Here is an 18,834-nt window from a genome sequence, read left to right as displayed (position 1 = left end):
AGAAATGTTTACTGCAGAGGCAGTAAAAAGAGGTTAAGGGTTTTAATCTTAAATTCTAAATGTTTTGACTTCAGATTTCCTTTTTCAATCCATACTGTTATGCTTTGTTTAGCAACGTGTGCTGTGGTGTGGCACGATCAGAGTGCTGATGTGAATTTGGAAATGCCTCTGAGTGCACAGAGGGCTGGTGGAGTGCTGGTTATGGCATGGCCAGCGCTGTTCTGTACCGAGAGATGTGACGCTGCTGCAGCCTGTCATGCTCCGGCAGCTGGGAGAGCCATGCTGACAGCTCGCGGGTCACTGTAGCTGAAGGAAAAGCTGCCTCATCTCGTGCAGCTGGCCAGCTAAGCCACGAGCATTTGGTATGAATGGATTTTGGATCACAAATGTATATAATGGATTTTGGATCACAAATATGGATCTGCAAGTCTGGCTGGCTGAATCTTAATCTTGTCTCTAAAACGGGATGCAGTCTAAATAATAAGTGCAAAAAAAGGCTTGGGAGGCTTTCAGCTCAATGTACTACCTTTCTGGGGAAAGCTGCCCTCATAATCTGCATCTAATACTGAGGAGCTACTCTGAGTTCACTGTCTGGGAGTAAATAGTGTGGAAATCTGCTTTGTAGCAGCCACGTATGCAGCTGCTGGAGTGGGGTCATTATGAAGTGCTTGCTTAACAATTAAGCATACAGCTGAGTGATTCTTGACCAAGTTTTTGATCCTAAAAAAATTATTTTAAAACTCAATTGTGTGTAGTGAGTGAGAGAGAGAGTGACTCCTAAATCCACCTACCTGACCAAGGCCAGGGTTTTCAGAAGGAATGTAATAGCTTCTTTCTGACAAAGCAAATTCTGTTTTGAATTCAGTGAAAGTGAACTTCAGTCAACATGGAGTGCTTTCCAAAAGCTACTCTTTCAGTATTGACTGACATGGAAATCTTAACATTATGTTTACTGTACATGATATATTGCAAAGAGTGTTATCTCAGTTGGCGTCTAGCGCTTATAGAATACATTGGTTTTGTAATATATTTTGATGTGTTGCTTTCATGGGAAGAGTGATGATATATCTGGCTTACTCAAATACAAAATCCAAATACAAAAATTGTTCTAAAATCTAAGTCCATAAGTAAAATTGATTTTTTTTTATCTTTTTAATTAGTAAAGCAAAAGAATGACAATATTTGCTTTAGCAGAGGAGGGGGGTAGATAGAAACCAAGAAAGTAGAAAACAATTTTATTTTTTTTAAAGGTTCAGAAATTCATGGAAATACCATCAGTTGTTTTGATGCATCCCATTTTGTTAGGTTATTATGCTAAACTGAGTATGAACTGAATACCTCTTGCCTGCAGACATGCAGTTCTATTGCTGACGAATGCTACTGTCTCCCATTTCATTACATCTTGGTTGGTATCAGTTTAATGCTCCCATTTCATGAAAAGTGATTTAATTTCTGGAACAGGGCATTCTTAAAATACTATACGTAACTTTTTTTTTGAATATAAGAAGTCATAGTTGTTTTCTTGTTGAAGAATGTGAGGCTGAAAGATCTCCATTATGTAACAGTTTCATAAAATAAGGGCAAGCCCTACCATTTACTTGCCATTCAAACCCTGGTTCGACTGAAACATATTAAGTGCAAATCATACAAATGGCTTTGGCCCTCAAAAATCATGCTGACTCTGACAGCTAGAGGCAACAGAGTATATTATATACTGCATTTCTTTATATGCTCCAAACACTGCTGCTTCAAGAAAACTATAAATATTATTTAAAGTATCTATATGCTAGCCTGATAGGTACTGAAGAAGCAGAAAACAGTGTCACAATTAAACTTCTTACTATCTCACTCAAAATAAAAAGTAGTTATGCTAAAGCTCAGTAGATACTCTTGTCAAATTATGGACAAAATATTGCGTATCACAAACTGCAGTCCTAGTTACAGTGGGAAGGTTACCCATGCTGTTGTTGTGTAGATGTACACTAACTGTGTTTAAGCCAGACTGGTTCTAGTTCAGAGTCCTGTTGGTACCAAGGTAATAACTGCTCTGACAACTCCATTCAAGTGGGAGAGGTTAGCATGGATGTAAAAATTAAAGCCACTCCCTGTTCCGATGCTTAAAATCTTGGAAAGGCAACTTTGAGAAACGGCAGCTAACTGGAAAGCTACCCTCAGCTTTTTAAAATTATATATATATTTTTTTCGTTCTACATAATTAGTGGTGTTTTCCCTCTCCGTTTCTAACCAAATGTGAAGAAGGGAGTATCACATTACAGCCTGCTAGCCATGTGCTGGGTTGGGCATCACTGGAGGAGATAGCTGCAGCTCTCGCAGCTCATTGCTCCACAGCCTTGAACAAGCCACAGACCTCACACAGCTCCTTCTCTTTTTAATATCTTCTAGATTAAAGCTCTTAAGGAGGGAAAGGAGGTTGTATGCTAAAATGCTTCTTGATTGTCATTAGGACTTGTAGGTACAGAATGTAAACAACTGGCATCTGAAAAATGCTGATTGAAATCAGCCTTGCTATCTTCTTGCCACAGATGAGAGCAGTAATGAATGCAACTAGTTTGCATATGTAGCTTGCTCTTAACTACAGCAGCTTATCACATGCTGCAGTAACCTGAGAACATTTTCACACTTAGTTGTCCAGAGCTTCATGCTTCTGAGACTACGCATTGCCATCAGGACGTGTAATTGGTGTAGGACTCATTACAGTCATCACGGCATACACGTGCAGAGCCAGAGTTGTCGTCTGTAGGTTGGATTCAGCCCCTGGAACCATTTAATCTGTTCCACAGTCATCCCGTGACTCTTCAAACCAGTGAACGTTCTACACTGGAAACTGCTGCAGATCCCTCAGTTAGCTCCTGAATATGTAAATCTGCAGTCCACAAAGTGAGGAAGAGATGCCAATACAAAGGAGCAAGAACGGTAGTAAGTACAATCTGAATACAAATGGCAATACATCATTTAATTACATTATTTGTCTTTAAAAAACTTATCTGAATATTGGTCAAGTTAATGCCAGAACACTAGATCAGAGCTAGGTGACTTCAGAAATAGTGACGTAGGTTTCTCATCATCCTTTTTCCACATAACCAATGGTAACGCATCGGAAATGCAGTTCTGTTCCCCGAATGCAGGGACGTTTTACGGCTGAGGTTTCTATACTGAAAGTATGTCAAGGAAAGTGAGGACATGGCCTGATATAAGTAACACTTTGAGGAGTTCTGCCTTTGGACAGGATAAGTTGCAGTTCATCCTCAACTGCCATAAAATAATTCAGTAAAACAATTTAAGGGGTACTTATACTTGCAGCTACTTAGTAAATCAAACTGCACAAGAGCAAACTGATTAGATGAATCACTGACTGTACAGATGCACTGGAATAGACTGTCATGTGATTTTATTTTTAAAATAAGAGCATTTAAATGTGCAAACCAAAGTTCCTAAATCATAACCTCGGTGTCAGATGTGCAAGGCATCAGCTTTCCATGTGAATGCTTTTCAGGCAGGGGGTTGCTTTCAAAATATATTTCCCTAACTTGAGTGGACACTTGGGATGCTCTTGATTTGGATTTCTGAGGCTTGCATCCTCTGAAATTTGGGCAAGCAGAGGACACAGTGACACATCTGCCTGCTGGGATCAAAGTGCTGGGTAGCTCTGTGCAGCACTGTACAGCCTGATATATTGTAAGGGCCTGTCCTAAAGCGGTGGATACCTACATCCACGTTTGTGGAGGAATTCAGTCTGAGAGTTAGTTTTAAGCACGCACAATGAACAGTGCTATTCGTGCAGGTAGCCTGAGCATTGGCATGGTACCTTACTGAGGGTTGGTCTGCAAGAGTTCCCAGACCAGGTTAATTCAGTTAGTGGCTTATTGTAGATTACTGAAATTTCTAGATGTCTTGAATTAAGCTCATCATAATTAATCAGCAACTTAAATTAAGACCAGAGTGGACAGCAATCTTTGAAGTCTCAATAGCGGGGGCATTCTTTGTTGGAGATTTTTTTCCATGTGATACATACATAATGTGATGTCTGTAATACAGAACCATAGGGTGGTTTGGATTCAAAGCCCACCTGGCTCCATCCCCTCTGCCATGGGCAGGGACAAAGCCCCATCCAGCCTGGCCTTGAACACCTGAAGGGAGGGGACATCCACAGATACTCTGGGCAGCATCAGCAACTTCTCTGAGCAACACGTTTACATAATATGTATAAATATAAAAATGTGTTTGCGTGTGTGTGTGTATATATATGTCTATAATATATATATATGATGTAAAGAACGAGAACATGAATACAAAGTCTACTTTGGAGAAGGTAGCTGGCTAGCTGAGAGGAGGAGCAAGGAAATGTTCCTTTCTTGGTTTAGTGTAAAGAAGTTTAAAGTCTGAGATTTTTTTTATTAGTTTTTTTTTTTTTTTTTTTTTTACCAAATTCTTTTATTAACATAACAATCTGTAGCCTATCCTCTGATTAAATTCTTATTTTTTGTCTTGAGGTAGGTGGGAAGTTTTATGGATAGATGGGGATTTGCTGGGGTTTTAACTGAATTACAAAGCACTTTTTCTCCAAGCGGTTGGCATTTTGCAACACTATAAACAGTGACCTCAGTACGTGCTATACCTTCTCAGCACATCTAGAATGAACACAGAATAGGTCTCATCAATTCAGGGGCATAGAAGGCAGCGCAATAAGAGGTCAGAAAAAGCAGGAGAATATTTCAGTTAGCAGCTGGTAACCAAAAAGGCAGGCTGATGTGCAGCAGGATGCTGGGCTGTGTCCTTGAACCTCATGGGTCATTATGCAAATGTGTATGGTGTTTCTGGACATTTGTGGGTGTGCTGTTTTTTGTTTTTATAAGTAAATGCTTGGCAGAGTACCTGTAATAATTACTGGTGACCTGCACTCAGAATGCATTTTTTTTTTTTTTGTATCCAATAAACAAATATTTACAGCTTCATCAACAGCTTTTATTCTATACAGGTGAAAATGTATAAACAACAATCCACAAATGCAAACCAGATAGGTGTAAGATATTATGCTTTTCAATATGTGGTAATTTAGATGTTCTGCCTGGAAAAATAACTTTATTGAAAGCAATCAGAGGAACAAAGCAAAATAATGTTTACACAAGCAACATTATGTGCTCTTTAAAAAGCATAAACGACAATGATTGCTAAAAAGTATTCTCCAAAATAAATGCATTATTTGTTTTAAGATTTACAGTTCACCACTATTCAACTGAGCTCTCTTTGGAACATAGTTCTCAGAAAGGAAGTTTCTTGCAAAATATTGATTTGTTACTTTTTAAAATAATTATTATTTTTTCTACAGAAGGGAAGAAGGAATAACAATGTACAACTTGTAGTAAAAATAAAAAGAAAAAAATACAACTCACCACCCACAAATTACATAATACATTTTTTGGATATATTTTACACGCTCTAGTCTATGTCTGTCTATACTCTTAAACTATAATTTCAAAGTAATTTCCTTACTCTGTTCATTAGTTATCATTATGTCAGCTGTTTTCTTTTCCAGATGCTTCCAAACTGAATGGCTGGAAAACCTGATTATGTTGCCCAAATATGTTGATAAGGTTTTCTCAAATGTGAGGGACAGGTGGACACACATTCTGTCTATGTCTGTCAAAACAGCTAGTTGGTATGGTGGTATGCGTCTTCTGATTTTTGTTACCCTTGTGTTTGTTTTTTTTTAAATTTTTGTTTTAAACACAGTTTTTAATTACACTAAAATTAAAAATGATACAAAGAGGAGAGATTTCTTTCACAAATCTTCAGATTTGTGCTCCAATTTGAAGGAATGTTTGAAGTACGCAACTTTTGAAATATTGTCATAAGTTGAACTGCTTCCTGATTTGGTCCCAATTTATTCATCTGTCTAATTCTGTGAAGAGATGGGAGGGTCCTACACTGTGTATGTTATCCCACCACTACTGGAGGAGGAGGAAAGGGAATAGCGAAAGGAGAGTTGCTGGAGTTGTAAGCCATGTGGGGGTGGACAGAGGGTGGTGTTTCAGTTCTTCATTACAAATCATTAAAAATTAAGCTTCACTCTGAGCGTGAGAGATATGGAGTGATGAGTCCTTTCTGACTTCTAAAACAGGACAGCAAAGACTTGCACACAAAAGCAAATCTTTGCAAGACTGAAGTTTAGATTAAAAAAAAAAAAAGTCGTGAACATGGCTGCAGCTGCTAGAAGGCTGAATTTCAGCCAAAATTCTGTAAATGTATGAGCTTTCAGCTGCTTGCCTGGTTGTTTTCTATCCTCAGAAATCTCACATCTGCTTGATAATGCTGTGATGAAGTGCAAGCTTAGAAAAATTTGCAGAGAACTTGTAACATTGCATTGCTGCATGTGAAAGGACACTGTAGGTTCTGAGCTGAGAAGTGCAGCTCCAAGCATCATTTCTCAGAACCGCTGTCTCAGGCAGAATATGCAACTGTGCATGGAAAAACACAGGATCGTTTACATGTGGTCGTTATTGACACTAATTGGCCATGTTAAGTTAATTAAGGACATGAAGATTTTAAAAATATTCTTTTGAACATCCCAAATATTGTCAGTAATCATGATGTTCATTTGAGCTACCGTGGTATATGCAGCATGAGAAGACAGGACTGTGGGCCTTACTGATACATGTTGGGGCTTTGAATTTTCAGGCATCATTTATGGCTGAACAAATTTTCTTCTGCACTGGCTTTTCTTGATTCACTTTACAATAGCTTTTAATTTCTAAACACACAGTTCAGCTGTAATTTAGATCATGGTACTCCACAGCTATTTTCTTCCAACTTGACCTCTGATGTACCACTAAACTGTGCAGAGATCTTTTTTAACATCCATGTCTCAGGTGTACTTACAGATGTACAAGGCTTATCAGTAAGTGTGTGGCAGGACATACTAATCCTTGGTGTTTGATACAGAATTCCAACAGCTCATCTGGATCCCCACAGGATTTGCAGGTACTGATGTGCTCTGTGTCTTGCTTTCTGCTCAAGCTGCCATCTCAAACGCTACATACGGTGTGTGGGAAAGGGGGAAGGTTGGATAACAAAGACCCAACGTGATCATTTTGTCTGTAAAGTCCTTGTCATCCAGTAGGAAGAAAATTAGCTAACAGAAACTATCATTGTGGATGTTTGACAGTACTGAGGCAATAGCAAAAGAAAATACATAAATCTACTGAATGACCATGAAACATATTCAACCTGAGAAAAAAAGGAAGAAAATAGAGTAGCTGGCAAATGGAAAGATGCACGCTGCCAAAAGGGAAGTAAAACTGGATTTCCGCTATCTCAGGATTGATGTGTGTGTGTGTGTATATATATACATGTATATATAGAGAGGGAGAGTCACCAGATGCCAGCTGGATTGCTCATGCTAACTAGATCATCTGAAGACTGTTCTAGCTTGTTCCAACTTACTCTAACTTCCAGTGCCTTGCAAAGGCTTTTGCAGCAAAAATGAGATCTGCCTGGAAGAAAGAAGTTCTGACTAAATCCTTCTCTAAATTCGGATATATGTCCATCTTCTATGTGCCAGTGGCTGTTTAAGGAGGCTGGCACGGGATCTGTTAAACAGCTTTTGTACTAATGAAGCTTTTTCCTAACCAAAAGATGGCTAATGCTATCCAACACTCCATTGAAGCCAAAAATTTTTACTTGCTATGTTCCAGAGAACTTCTGATTGTATACTGTGGTTTCCCTGTCCTACCTTTTGCTCAGGTTTTAAATCCAAACCTTCACACATCTGCTGCTTCTGAGTGCATTCAGTCTTACTTACCAAAAAGAAATTGAACACTGAGGCAATGCAAAAGGCACACCCTTAATAATAAATAAATTCCAGATTCAAAATGAACTGACTTGGAATTTCAGTTGGAAAGAATACTTTCAAGCCAGGCTTAGGTGTTTGGGAGAGGGTTTATAATTTTATTTTTTCCTTTTAACAAGTAATGTTAGTAACCTTGGGTTCATAGGTAAGTCTAATCAGAGAGAAAGCATTTCTCTCGGTGCATTTGCTGTGTTTAAACTGGAGATTAAGTGGAAGCTTCTACTTGTGGAATTAAAGTTGTATATAAATATAAATGGATGAAATCCAGAAATATTGGATTCCTAAGTATGTACCTGCTATTTCAAAGCTTAACATAGGCCAGTGTTTACTGATTTGTACTTCTTGATCTAATCCAAGTTACATCTTTACCATGTAAGATGTGGGTTTACAGAGAGAGATTTATTTATTTATTTATTTTGCAGTTGTGAGCATTTCTTTCCTGAAAGAACCCTTCTTACCTGTTTGGATGATCATGCTTTCTTGTTTGATCAGAACTTGTGCAGATAGAGCAATCTTTGCCTTGGGAAGATTTATGCAGAAAAACAGTAGGGCAGGCGGTCTGTGGAGGAAATGATCTTCATGTTTTCTTGGGAATGGCTTAGAAGCAAACGTGTCTTGATTAGGGCAGGCATTTATCTTGGTTTCCTCAGTTGGGAACTAAGATTGAACTTGTATGGGCTAGTTGATAAATTGTCATAAAGAACCACTGTTTGAATCCACTCTTCCTGATATGTAAAGCCCAAACTACCTAGGTTGAAGAATTTTGACTCTCCTGTGACCTGAGCAATGCTACATGAAAATTTCTTAGAAAACAACGTGGCTGAGGAAACAAAGTGAAAATTGTTCATTGGAGAAGGAAGGCAAGGAATACTGTAATGCAGAAGTTCTTGCATCTGGACTTCTTTCCACAAACTTGAAATGGGATGCTGCTAGAGGAGTTGATTAGCTTTAGGGTTCCTCTCCTATGAACTTCTGACAATGATTACTGAAGCATTTTGAGACCAGCTTATCTGATTTATCAGCTGATTTATCTTTTTGTTGGCCTTTTCCACACTTCCAAGAGTAGCACTTGTGCTCTCCAGAGGGGATATTACTAGGACTTCTGCTGCTGCTGCCAGAAATGCGCTGGCACAAAGACACTGTCTGAGTCAGCTTTGTAACGTGACAAATTCTCAGACAGCTGCAGCAATGATATGTTAGCTGCCTACTGGGCAGCTTCAGAATAGACAATAAATCTGCTACTAGTTATGAACTGTCATTTAAAGTAGCCTAATGTGATAGACAATAGTGAAATGTGCTTATTTTTCTGGTTAACAGGTTGAAGGATGTACAAGTGATATAAATTAGAACATTTATTCAGTTGTGGCTGCATGTCTTGTTTGTATCAGCATTAAAAGAAGAATTTAAACCATCAAGAGGATGATGCACTTTTTAAAATCTTTTATTATTCAGTTATCTGTTAATTGCTCATATTTCAGTGATCACAGCTGTCGCTTCTGTATATTTTTCTCCAATTTCATGGCAGCAGAGTAGTGAATACGATGCGTTTTCCGATTGAGAGATTGTAAAATGAAGTCAGGCTGCCACTGGAGGTGTTCAGTGTTGCATTTCCAAAACTGGACTTCTGTTGCTACTGTCTTGTAATTCTATGAGCGTTATTAATGCTGCCATGTGTAACTTACAGTTCGAGTTTAATTGGCCTTTTCTTTACCATACTAATACCTTCAGTCAACCAGAGCCTGCAGTCCTACTTTTTATGTCTCATTATGTTCCGTTCCTGTGCCCCAGCCTACATTTAATTTGCACAGGAGCGGAAATGAAGTTGTCAGTGCCATCTTGCAGCTACTCTCCTCCCCCTTACTTTAGTTATATCAGATGCCAACCGTGCTGATTTGTTGAACCTCAAGCTGTTTTGTTTAGCGCTGGCAAGCTGGCTGCTTTGTAATCACCAAACTGGTGCAGTGAGACACAAAATGCGTGTGATATTGCCCAAATTTCTCACGAGTAAAGGTAGGAGATGCCATTTCAATTTCAACTGTATACTGCATTAATCTGAATAATAAAACAGGGATGCAACTTCAATATGTGAAATTGCATGTTCTCTACTAGCTCATATGGGTAAATGCCTGGGTTAGCACGTAGTTGATTCAGCAGTGTGAGAAAGCGAAGGCAAATGCATTTTGAACTTCAAGGCTAGAAGTCATCTTGCAAAGACAATTTTATTGAAAGATGCTGGCTACAATTGTGCATAAGCTATATTGCCTAAACCAGTTAATTGCAGGACTGGAGGGTGAGGTTGGATCTTAATGTTTCTCAGGGGGAGAGGAGAAGCTGTTACCCTCTTTGTTCTTACCTAGTACAAAATAGTGGAAATGAATGCATTTCATAAAATATAATATCAAATGGTAAAGATTTGTAACAGTGCAAATTTGTTGATGCTACCTTAACCTAAATATTAACCTTTTTGATGAGAAAGCAGTGGTCGCTTTGTTCTGTTATGCTATTTCTATTGTGACTTAAGTGTAATTGAAGATCAAGATTTGCGTAGCATTGGATTTTATACTGCTAGGAACTCACCTCGTATTTTCTGAGTTTGTGCAGCACTGGTGGAGAAACTGGCTGTTTCTCCACACACACACACATGTACCATGTAAAACCTTTCTTTCTTTTCTTTCTGTTACAATTCTTTATCAGGGAAATTAAATTAGAGTTTTTCTGTTTTTGTTTTTGTTTTTTTTTTAGATTTAATTAAAAAAGAAATCTTTAAAAAAAATAGTGAACATACATGTAAGAGCTGAAAAAAATGTTTAGTCATAGAAAATTAATCTGAATGTGATTAAGAATTTAAAAATTCTAGTTACAGTATTTCTTGTGAATTTTTTCTTTGTGATCTTTAGTAGAGGTAAATAATTACTGGCATACTCTTACTTACAGCTTTCTGTATTCTTTTGAAGGGTGTATTGTCAAGGCTGACTAGGGCATCTAACACCCCACTACTCCCTCCCTCCCTCCTTCCCTCCCTCCCCCCCAAAAAGAAAGGTAACACATACCAAACCAAACAGATTATACTGTAAAAAGCTGATAGAGTGTATATTTAGTGCTTAACGTTATTCCTGCCTGCAGTTATAAGTCTGTTACTCAAAATTGATTAAGGTCAAATTAAATTTCTTGGCTGAGTGGAGTAAAAGAGATAGGATGCCTACAAGAACATAAAACCTCAAAGAATTCTGGCAGCAAGAATTGGTGGTGGGATTCAATAGAACCAGCAAACTGGGTTGCTGTATACTTATACTATGGATGCCTGAAAGTGAAATACAAGAGTTTTATTTTTATTGCATTTGCACACGGAGGTTATAACTTCGTATATAATAAAAATGTAAGGAATTACTAGAAAAGTAATAGATGATAGCATGCTACTATATATGTATGTATATATATATTTTAAAGTCACTGATAAACGCATATTTATTTTTTTTAAAGTCACTGATAAATGCAGACCCCTTCTACGGTTTCAGTGCTTCTTGTGATTAGGTCTCAAAAAGAACTAGTAGAACTTGAAACAAGCAGAAAAGAGTCAAAAGGATGTTACTGTTGGAAAGATGGAGTGAATTTTCTTGATTGTAGCAAGACGTAGCCATGGCAGGGATTACTATATGTGGTAGATGAATAAATTAGACTTATTTTGGTAGTTTATTCTTGTATTAATTGAGTTGCTGGTACTTTATAATTCTCAGTAGCATTATATAAAAAAGCTGTTGTGTATGTTTCTGTTGCCTGACAGTCAGCCTTGTTGTAAACCACCAGCATTTAAGGAGGTAGTATATTAATAAAATATTGAAAACAATAAATTAAACACCTTGAAGTTAGAAATGCATGTTTTAACTAACAATTCTGTTATTCTGTGAATTGCATCTCATGAAACTTGCTCATCAGGTACTGAGTCTGTAAGACACAAGACCCATGCTCCTTTACTCAGGGTGTGTATACTGACGGCTTATAAAAATAGATCTATAGAGCAGGTTGGATGTAGAGAGCATGCTTTCAATTGCAACTTTACAGAGCACTGTGGCTTGTGGAAAACAGTAGCCATAACTATGATGTGCAATTTACCCTGTGTTCCAACACCTGTGGTGGTGGTGGCAATGGTTAAGAAAGATTTCAGTGTTAGACTGTGCTCCTGTGAAAGCATCTTGCCTGATAGTTGTGAACCCCATGCTATCCGTTTTCTTTTCTCCTTTGTTCACAGTTAGCAAGAATATATATATTGTTTTACTCCACCAATTCTTTCAGTTTTCTAATCATAAGAAGCAAAGCCAAGAGGTCTTAACTGTTTTAAGCTCTTTTTGCACCAACTTCATAAATTGCAGAGAGTTTAGCAGAAAAAGCTCTCTCTGAGATTAGACAATGACTTCAGTTTGAATCACAGGAATTAAACATTGTTTTATTTATGTTAGGCCAAGACCAGAGGGAGATGGAACAAAATTTCATTTGAATGTGTCTCTAAGGCCAAGGATTTATGAAATAGAAAAAGCTCATTTTTATATGAATCTGTTACTACAGGTGAAATATTACAAAATAATACTATAGACATTGTGATATGACGTGCAATAACATCTCTTGTTGAGCTCAGTCCTAACCCTGGGTAATCTCTGTTCAAGTCTGGTTTGTGAAGCTGCAATGGTCCATGGGGGAACCTCATTACCTGGCTCTTTATCAGAATGCACTGGCACTGTGCTGCGTTGAAGTGCTGGCTTTACATTATAAAGTTGCATGTAATTTACATAACTTATTTGCATTGGAAGGTGTAATGCTATAGGATTGAGCAGCTTGTCACATGCTGGCAGTAAGGTCGAGGGGATCTGCAGCATGAGCTCTGCTCTCAATATCACATCAGAACCAGGCAGAAAAGCATTCTGCTTGCCTAAAACTGTGAGCTAAGCTGTGCCTGTTAAGAGACCCTGGAGCTCCTGCAAGGACACTTTACCTTCTTATGCCTGTGCCCTTTCTGATCTGGAAGACTAAATTAAAAGAATAAAGGGGATGAAATGAAATTAAAAAAAAAAAAAAAAGTGTACATATATGTGCATAGAAAGGAGGAGATACAGATTTCTTTATGAAAGGAAATGCTGAGAATAACATTGTTTCATAGCCTGACTTTGCATCTCTGCTCCACAAGGATGTCAAAATGATAAATGCAATAGTGAATAAACTTTAGATTGTCTGCCTTGGAATAAAGCACAAGGTTTGGGTTAAAATTGCATTTCTTATTTCCTTCACTTCTACTCAATGTGTTATTTGACCTATTTCAGTTCCTTGGAGAAAAAATCAGACAACCTACTAATAGCTTCTTGATAATTAATATATTCACATTGCAATGTGAAGTTTTTTCCCCACATAACTCGTATTATCCTTTTATTTCCATTATGCATCTATTTTTAGCCTACAGTACTTTGTCAGAGACTAGAAAGGATTCATTAAACATACTATTAAAACATTTGAAAACATTTTGCTGGGTAATTCCTGTACAACTTTAATAAAATTTCAAATGATCCAAAAGAACTATAAAATGGCTCAACGCCTTTCTCCTGAAGAACTTTGTGATAGTGTTGCATATACAGAATTGCAAATACTGATTATTCCAGATTTGTGATTGAAAAAACCTTGGTGCTCAGCTAGGAAACTTGCCAAGTAGCATTACTAAGGAGACCTTAGCTACCAAATTGCATTTAGCAATCCCTGGGGATGCTAAAGCCCTACACATCTACTAGACAGTGATATTTAGCTTTTTACACTCTTCTGTATATGTTGTGGCACTTATTTACATACAAAAACTGCAATCTTTTGGGAAAAAATACAGTCCTTTCAAGAGTGCTTAGGTTTTTAGTGTTGGAAGCTTTGAACGTTGTTTCAGAGTAAGACTGAATTGCATTCTTACAGTTGTGACAGAGAAACAACTATTTGCAACAATAACTGCATGTTGTTGTTAATGGTCCGAGCATTGTTACAGTTGTACCACTTCTAATTTCTGATAAAATCAGTCATTTCTCAGCAAAGTCCAGATATGTTCTGTCATAACTTTTTTAATGTTTCAGAATAATCTCTGTAAAAGTGGGCATTGTAATGAAGATTACTAATAGCTATGTGGAAATGAATTATTGACATTGCAATGTAACATCTATTCCTTACATTTTGCATAGCCCTCTTATTTTTCTTTATTAATTTTTATATTCTGTGAACACCTAGAAGGAATAATTTATTAAGTCTTTAAAATATAGAGGTGAATAATTGAATTCTCATCACACTTTAAGGAATTTGCAGATGGTCCTAATGAGCTGTAAATCACAAAATACTTGTTCCCAGAAGAATTTTCTTGCACGACAGTTCTTATTAAAAAAAGAAGATTGCTTCAGCATTGATAATGTTTGCTGTGTCACTATGGAATGCTAACTAATTGTAGTTTTCCATTACTTCACAGCAGCACAGCCTACCTGGCTGCTCTCTGTGATATGATTACTGTGTAAGGATAAAAAGCATTGGAGAGGCCTGAGTGGTTGAAAGAAGAGCCATTAATGTCAGTGAATGCCTGCTCAAGCATTCATCACTATTAGCTTAATTCTTGAAAACAGAATTCAGACTCTGGCCATTGATGATAACAGTACAGCATCCTTTTATAGTAACCAGTAAAATCCCCTTTGCTCTTCTGAGCAATGGTTTGGGCATATCTACAGACTTAAATGTTGTATCTCATTTTCCTATTATTTTGGAAAGCTCTTTAAGGGCATTAAAATCAGTAAAAATTAATTTTAATTTTAAAAATTGAATTAAAACAAAACCGTTGCCATTCTTTATTTGGGATATATCGAGATCTGAAAAACTCTTTTCATTTCTACTAATAAACTGTTTTGTACATCAAAAAGAAACTATTTCTGCTTTGATTGTCTAGTGTATAGTTAGGGTATTCTTAATCGTTCCCTGAGCATCACCTTATCTCAGTCTGATTTAAGGGGGCAAAAGCAGTCCAGTGAGAGTGACATGGCAGTAGATTGTTTAAGGAGGTTGCAGAAGCTCTAAAACCCGCTACTAAATGAGCCCGGTTTGGAGCTGGATACCTTCCAGTTAAAATTATTTGTCCATTTGTGGAAAAACTCATGGGTTAAGTTTGCAGACAAGCCAGAAGTCATTCATTTTTACATCTAATATTTTTGCTTTAAGAAACTCTCAGGCATCAGTTATGTGCCTTAGAACCAGTTGGAGGTTTCTCAGCCTTGGGGGCATAACTTGATTTGGAGATAGGGCAGCAAAGCAAATGCTGGGTGGCAGCATGCAAAGGCTGATAAAGGCCAGGTCGCTTAAGGTCCAGGAGCTGAGACTGGATCAGTGTTTGGGAGCTTTCAGCTAGGGTTAGGAATTTGCAATGTCAGAGACTTAATTTAAACTTCTCAGCTTGCCTGTGAGGTGGGAACAGGTGGGGCAGCTGGGAAGGGGATCCAGAACTTCTGAACTGTGTAAACTGACAGGAATAGTGAGAGAGCTGCCTCTTCTTCCCCCTTGTGTACCCTTCTCCTTCTGCCAGGGCTCCCACCTGCTTCCTGGCAGAGAAATGCAGGCAGTAGTTTCAGTGCTGGGCTTAAAGAATCCAAGAGTCCGTGCAATAATATGATTTAGGAGACCTTTGGGGCACTGTACTAGTGTACTTTTCTTAGAAGAACAAACCAGATCAAGGATGTGACTTGTGATGGGAATCAGGCAACGTGGAACAAGGCAGAGCCATGTGTGGGATCAGCTGGAGGTGGGCCGCAGCTCATTCCAGCGCTGCTACCTCCAGGGTTGGTGCAGGAGGGACTGCCTGCACACAGCAGCACAGACATCAAGATCCCAGGTCTCTGCCATCATCTTCCTCTCCTCTGGTCCTTGCTTTGCCAGCATGAGGAGAGAGAAGACAGTTGTGATGTGAGAAAGAAAAGTATTTGGAGCACTAATATATATTTATTTATTTATTTTTCTGCTGTGTATAATAATGATTGCAACACCATTTTAGTACTTCAGTGAGTTATTTAGATCATTGCACTTCTTGCATTTCCTTTTAAATATTTCCATTTCAATATACCAGATTTGAAAGTGCAAAGTTCTGAAGCGCTTCAATTATTTATGAGGAACTCCAACCAAATCCAGTTAGAAGTAACAGCCCTTCCTAAGCAATGGGATTTGAATTCTCTTGAGATCACTTGAAGGTGAGCATGAAAAATAAAAGAAAATTATTCTGATTTAAGGCAACTTACTTCTCATTTTTATTGCTGTTCTTGATAAATAATTATTAACCGTAGCTCCAAACTAACAGTCTCTCCAGTACCCAAACTAAATGAAAAATATTTCATCACAAACTTCCTGATGCACTTTACTGTAGGTTTTGTACACAAAGATTTATTTCTTTCAATGCAGATTGCTGATGGTTGTAGATTCCCCAGATGTGATGTTATGCTTGCTTTCTTCTAGCATCTTGTAACCTATGCAGAACTGTTCTGTTTTTCTCATGGCTTTGATTGCGTCAGATTTTTTTTTTTTGCACCCCTGAAAAAGTCTTCTGATTTACTCTATTGCGTTTACACTGGTCTGCAAGTCACTTTATTTTACTATATTTATTTCTCCATCTCTTGGACAGTATTTCCTAAGCTGTTTTCACATCCAAAGCAAGCAAAATCCATGTCCCCTCTTGGTGCAACGACGCCATACAGGCTTTTGATTTCTCTAGTGGTGCAAGTACAGCTAGTCAGATGGAAGGGACAGATCGGGGGAGCAAAGGAGAGAAAAGCCCTGGTGGGGGACAGTAGGTCAACCCCGCTTCTTCACTGTGTTCCTTTGTGATTTTTTTTCCACATCAATTAATGAGAAGTTCCACAAAAAGACTCCTGAATACATGGCTGATTGGCAAAAGCATTCTGCTCCTAGAGCTCCCATCACAACTGTCAGGACTCAATTTTGAAAATAACTCTTCACATTGAATGCTAAAACCTTTTAGAGTTTTAGTCACTTCTGTTGCTGCTCTCCTAGACATTGAACTTCTGAAAAAATCCTGGCCTTTTGTGTCCCACGGGCTCTTTCCTGAGTCATCTCCCATTTGTTCAGCTTTTGCTGATTTCAGTTTGAGCTGTACAGGAGAATGCAGCCTCTGATGTGCAATTCTGCACGTACTTACGTGCATTTCATTGGTGTTCATGATTCAGGATTTAAGTTCTGATAGATATGACCAGGTGATAAATTTTGAAGTGGTGCAGGCTTTATTTCATTTTCTTCTTTTGAGTTTCAGTTGCAAGATACCATTAGGTGGACATTTTTACATACGTTATCTTGGCTTTTTGGCTTTTTTTTTTTTCAAGTTGTGAAAATAGTTTAGTAGATAAGAAGTTTGTAGCAATCAAGCAGCTCTCCAATAGCACATGCTATTTTGCTAATAATACACTAGTGGCTTGAAAATCCTTTAATATATTTTCAAGCTATGATTTAGTGCGCATGTATTGTGATTTCAAGCTGATAACATGTGGAAAATGTGAATATCATTTATTTCTGTAATGAGGTCACACTTCAAGAATTAATTTCGGAGTCACTGACAGAGAACGCATGCTGATTTTTATTTTTTTTCCCCCCAAAAAATAATTTCTTGTACCTTTTGAAAGTTTCAGTTGTTGCTCCTGTGCAATAGTGGTTGTGATGCTGCTCTGCTGATACGGGACAGAAGTATAGTCTGTTCAAGGGTGGAGGTTGGTTTTTAACCACAGAGAAATTTCACAGAAAGGTCTTTGGAGAGCTAAATTAATACCATGTGAACTTGCTTATATAATTAAACTCAAGGGAAAAACATTTAGACCTTCTCTTACTGATAACGATTTTGAGTACTTCCACAATATGGATGTTACGCCAACTACTATAAATGAGGATGCTTTCATGCATCTGTTGCTGTTTCAATTTGTTGCTAAATTACGCAGATTCTTGCATTTGAATCTGAAGGGTAGTAGAAAAGCTCCAAGTATTTCCATATCTATAGTACAATTTCACTTAATATCACAATGCAGTCAAATCCTCTTAAATGTTATTAGCTTAAATAAAATTTTGTCTGGCAAAAATAGCTAAGGGGTGGCTGCTTGAATAATTAGCATTCAGGATTTGATTGCAAGTTAATGGGAAACTATTGAAGTGAGGTAAAATATTTTTTATATTTTCATTAAGGTTTTGGTTTTAATTGTAGATGAATCATGAAAGCAGTTCAAGTACATTTAGAACAGGGACCCTTTCCTTTGAAAAAGAAAGTTTTGAACTGTAGATATTTTTATATTTTGGCTCATAATTTATCATAATTCAATTATCCTAGCAGTCTCCCATGGCTAAAGGCAATTAGTGTTCAGTTACGACTGACAAAGGAAGATTTCTTCTTTGCATTAGAAATGAGTCTGTCTTGATTTTTCTTGAGTTAGTTGCCAATATTTGTAAAGAGTTACCATGAGTTTAGGTTACATCATAACAACCCTTACCAAGTAATATTTAAGTCCTCCATTCCATTAATGATTGTCATGGGTAGGGGCTTGGTATCTTTCCCCCAGCCACCTTTTCATTTATGTCTAAAAATATGGGAATAAAAATTTTAGGTTATACGTTTTTAAGATTCAGGGCATGTGAGTAGACAAAATAATATATAAACCACTCTGTGTTTGGCTTTGTTTATGTTTTGTTCTGCTTTGCAAGGCCCTTTCCAGCAGAGCTACCACATAATTATAAAATACCATGAGAATCGCTCCACAATCCTGTAAGAACTGCATGGAATCCTGTTTATACAGTCATTGTAAATATTTTGCTGTTGACTCCGCTGAATAAAAAATATTATACTCTGTATGCTATTAAATTCTCTTTTATGTGATCTTCTTTGTAGACTGCAGTAATGATATAAAAAAATATAGTGTCAGAAGGGGCTTTTTCTG

The 18,834-nt window shown here is 37.6% G+C and overlaps 1 protein-coding gene across 5 annotated transcripts in view; it reads left to right on the top strand.

The window, feature by feature from the left end:
• The window catches only part of NRG3 (neuregulin 3), a 394,717-nt gene that overhangs the window by 142,470 nt on the left and 233,413 nt on the right, over nucleotides 1–18,834 (top strand). Inside the window, exon 1 of one of the 5 annotated variants that reach the window (XM_038181161.2) lies at nucleotides 9,763–9,877. The exons of the other annotated variants lie outside the window; for them this stretch is intronic. Within the exon in view, the coding sequence (XP_038037089.1) occupies nucleotides 9,841–9,877 (37 nt within the window). The 5' untranslated portion in view covers nucleotides 9,763–9,840. Of the gene's footprint in view, nucleotides 1–9,762; nucleotides 9,878–18,834 lie in introns of those variants that run through there. 5 annotated transcript variants of the gene reach the window in all.

This window comes from Anas platyrhynchos, chromosome 6 (genome assembly GCF_047663525.1).
Source record: "Anas platyrhynchos isolate ZD024472 breed Pekin duck chromosome 6, IASCAAS_PekinDuck_T2T, whole genome shotgun sequence".
Classification (NCBI taxonomy): domain Eukaryota; kingdom Metazoa; phylum Chordata; class Aves; order Anseriformes; family Anatidae; genus Anas; species Anas platyrhynchos.
This window is presented reverse-complemented; position numbering and strand designations above follow the sequence as displayed.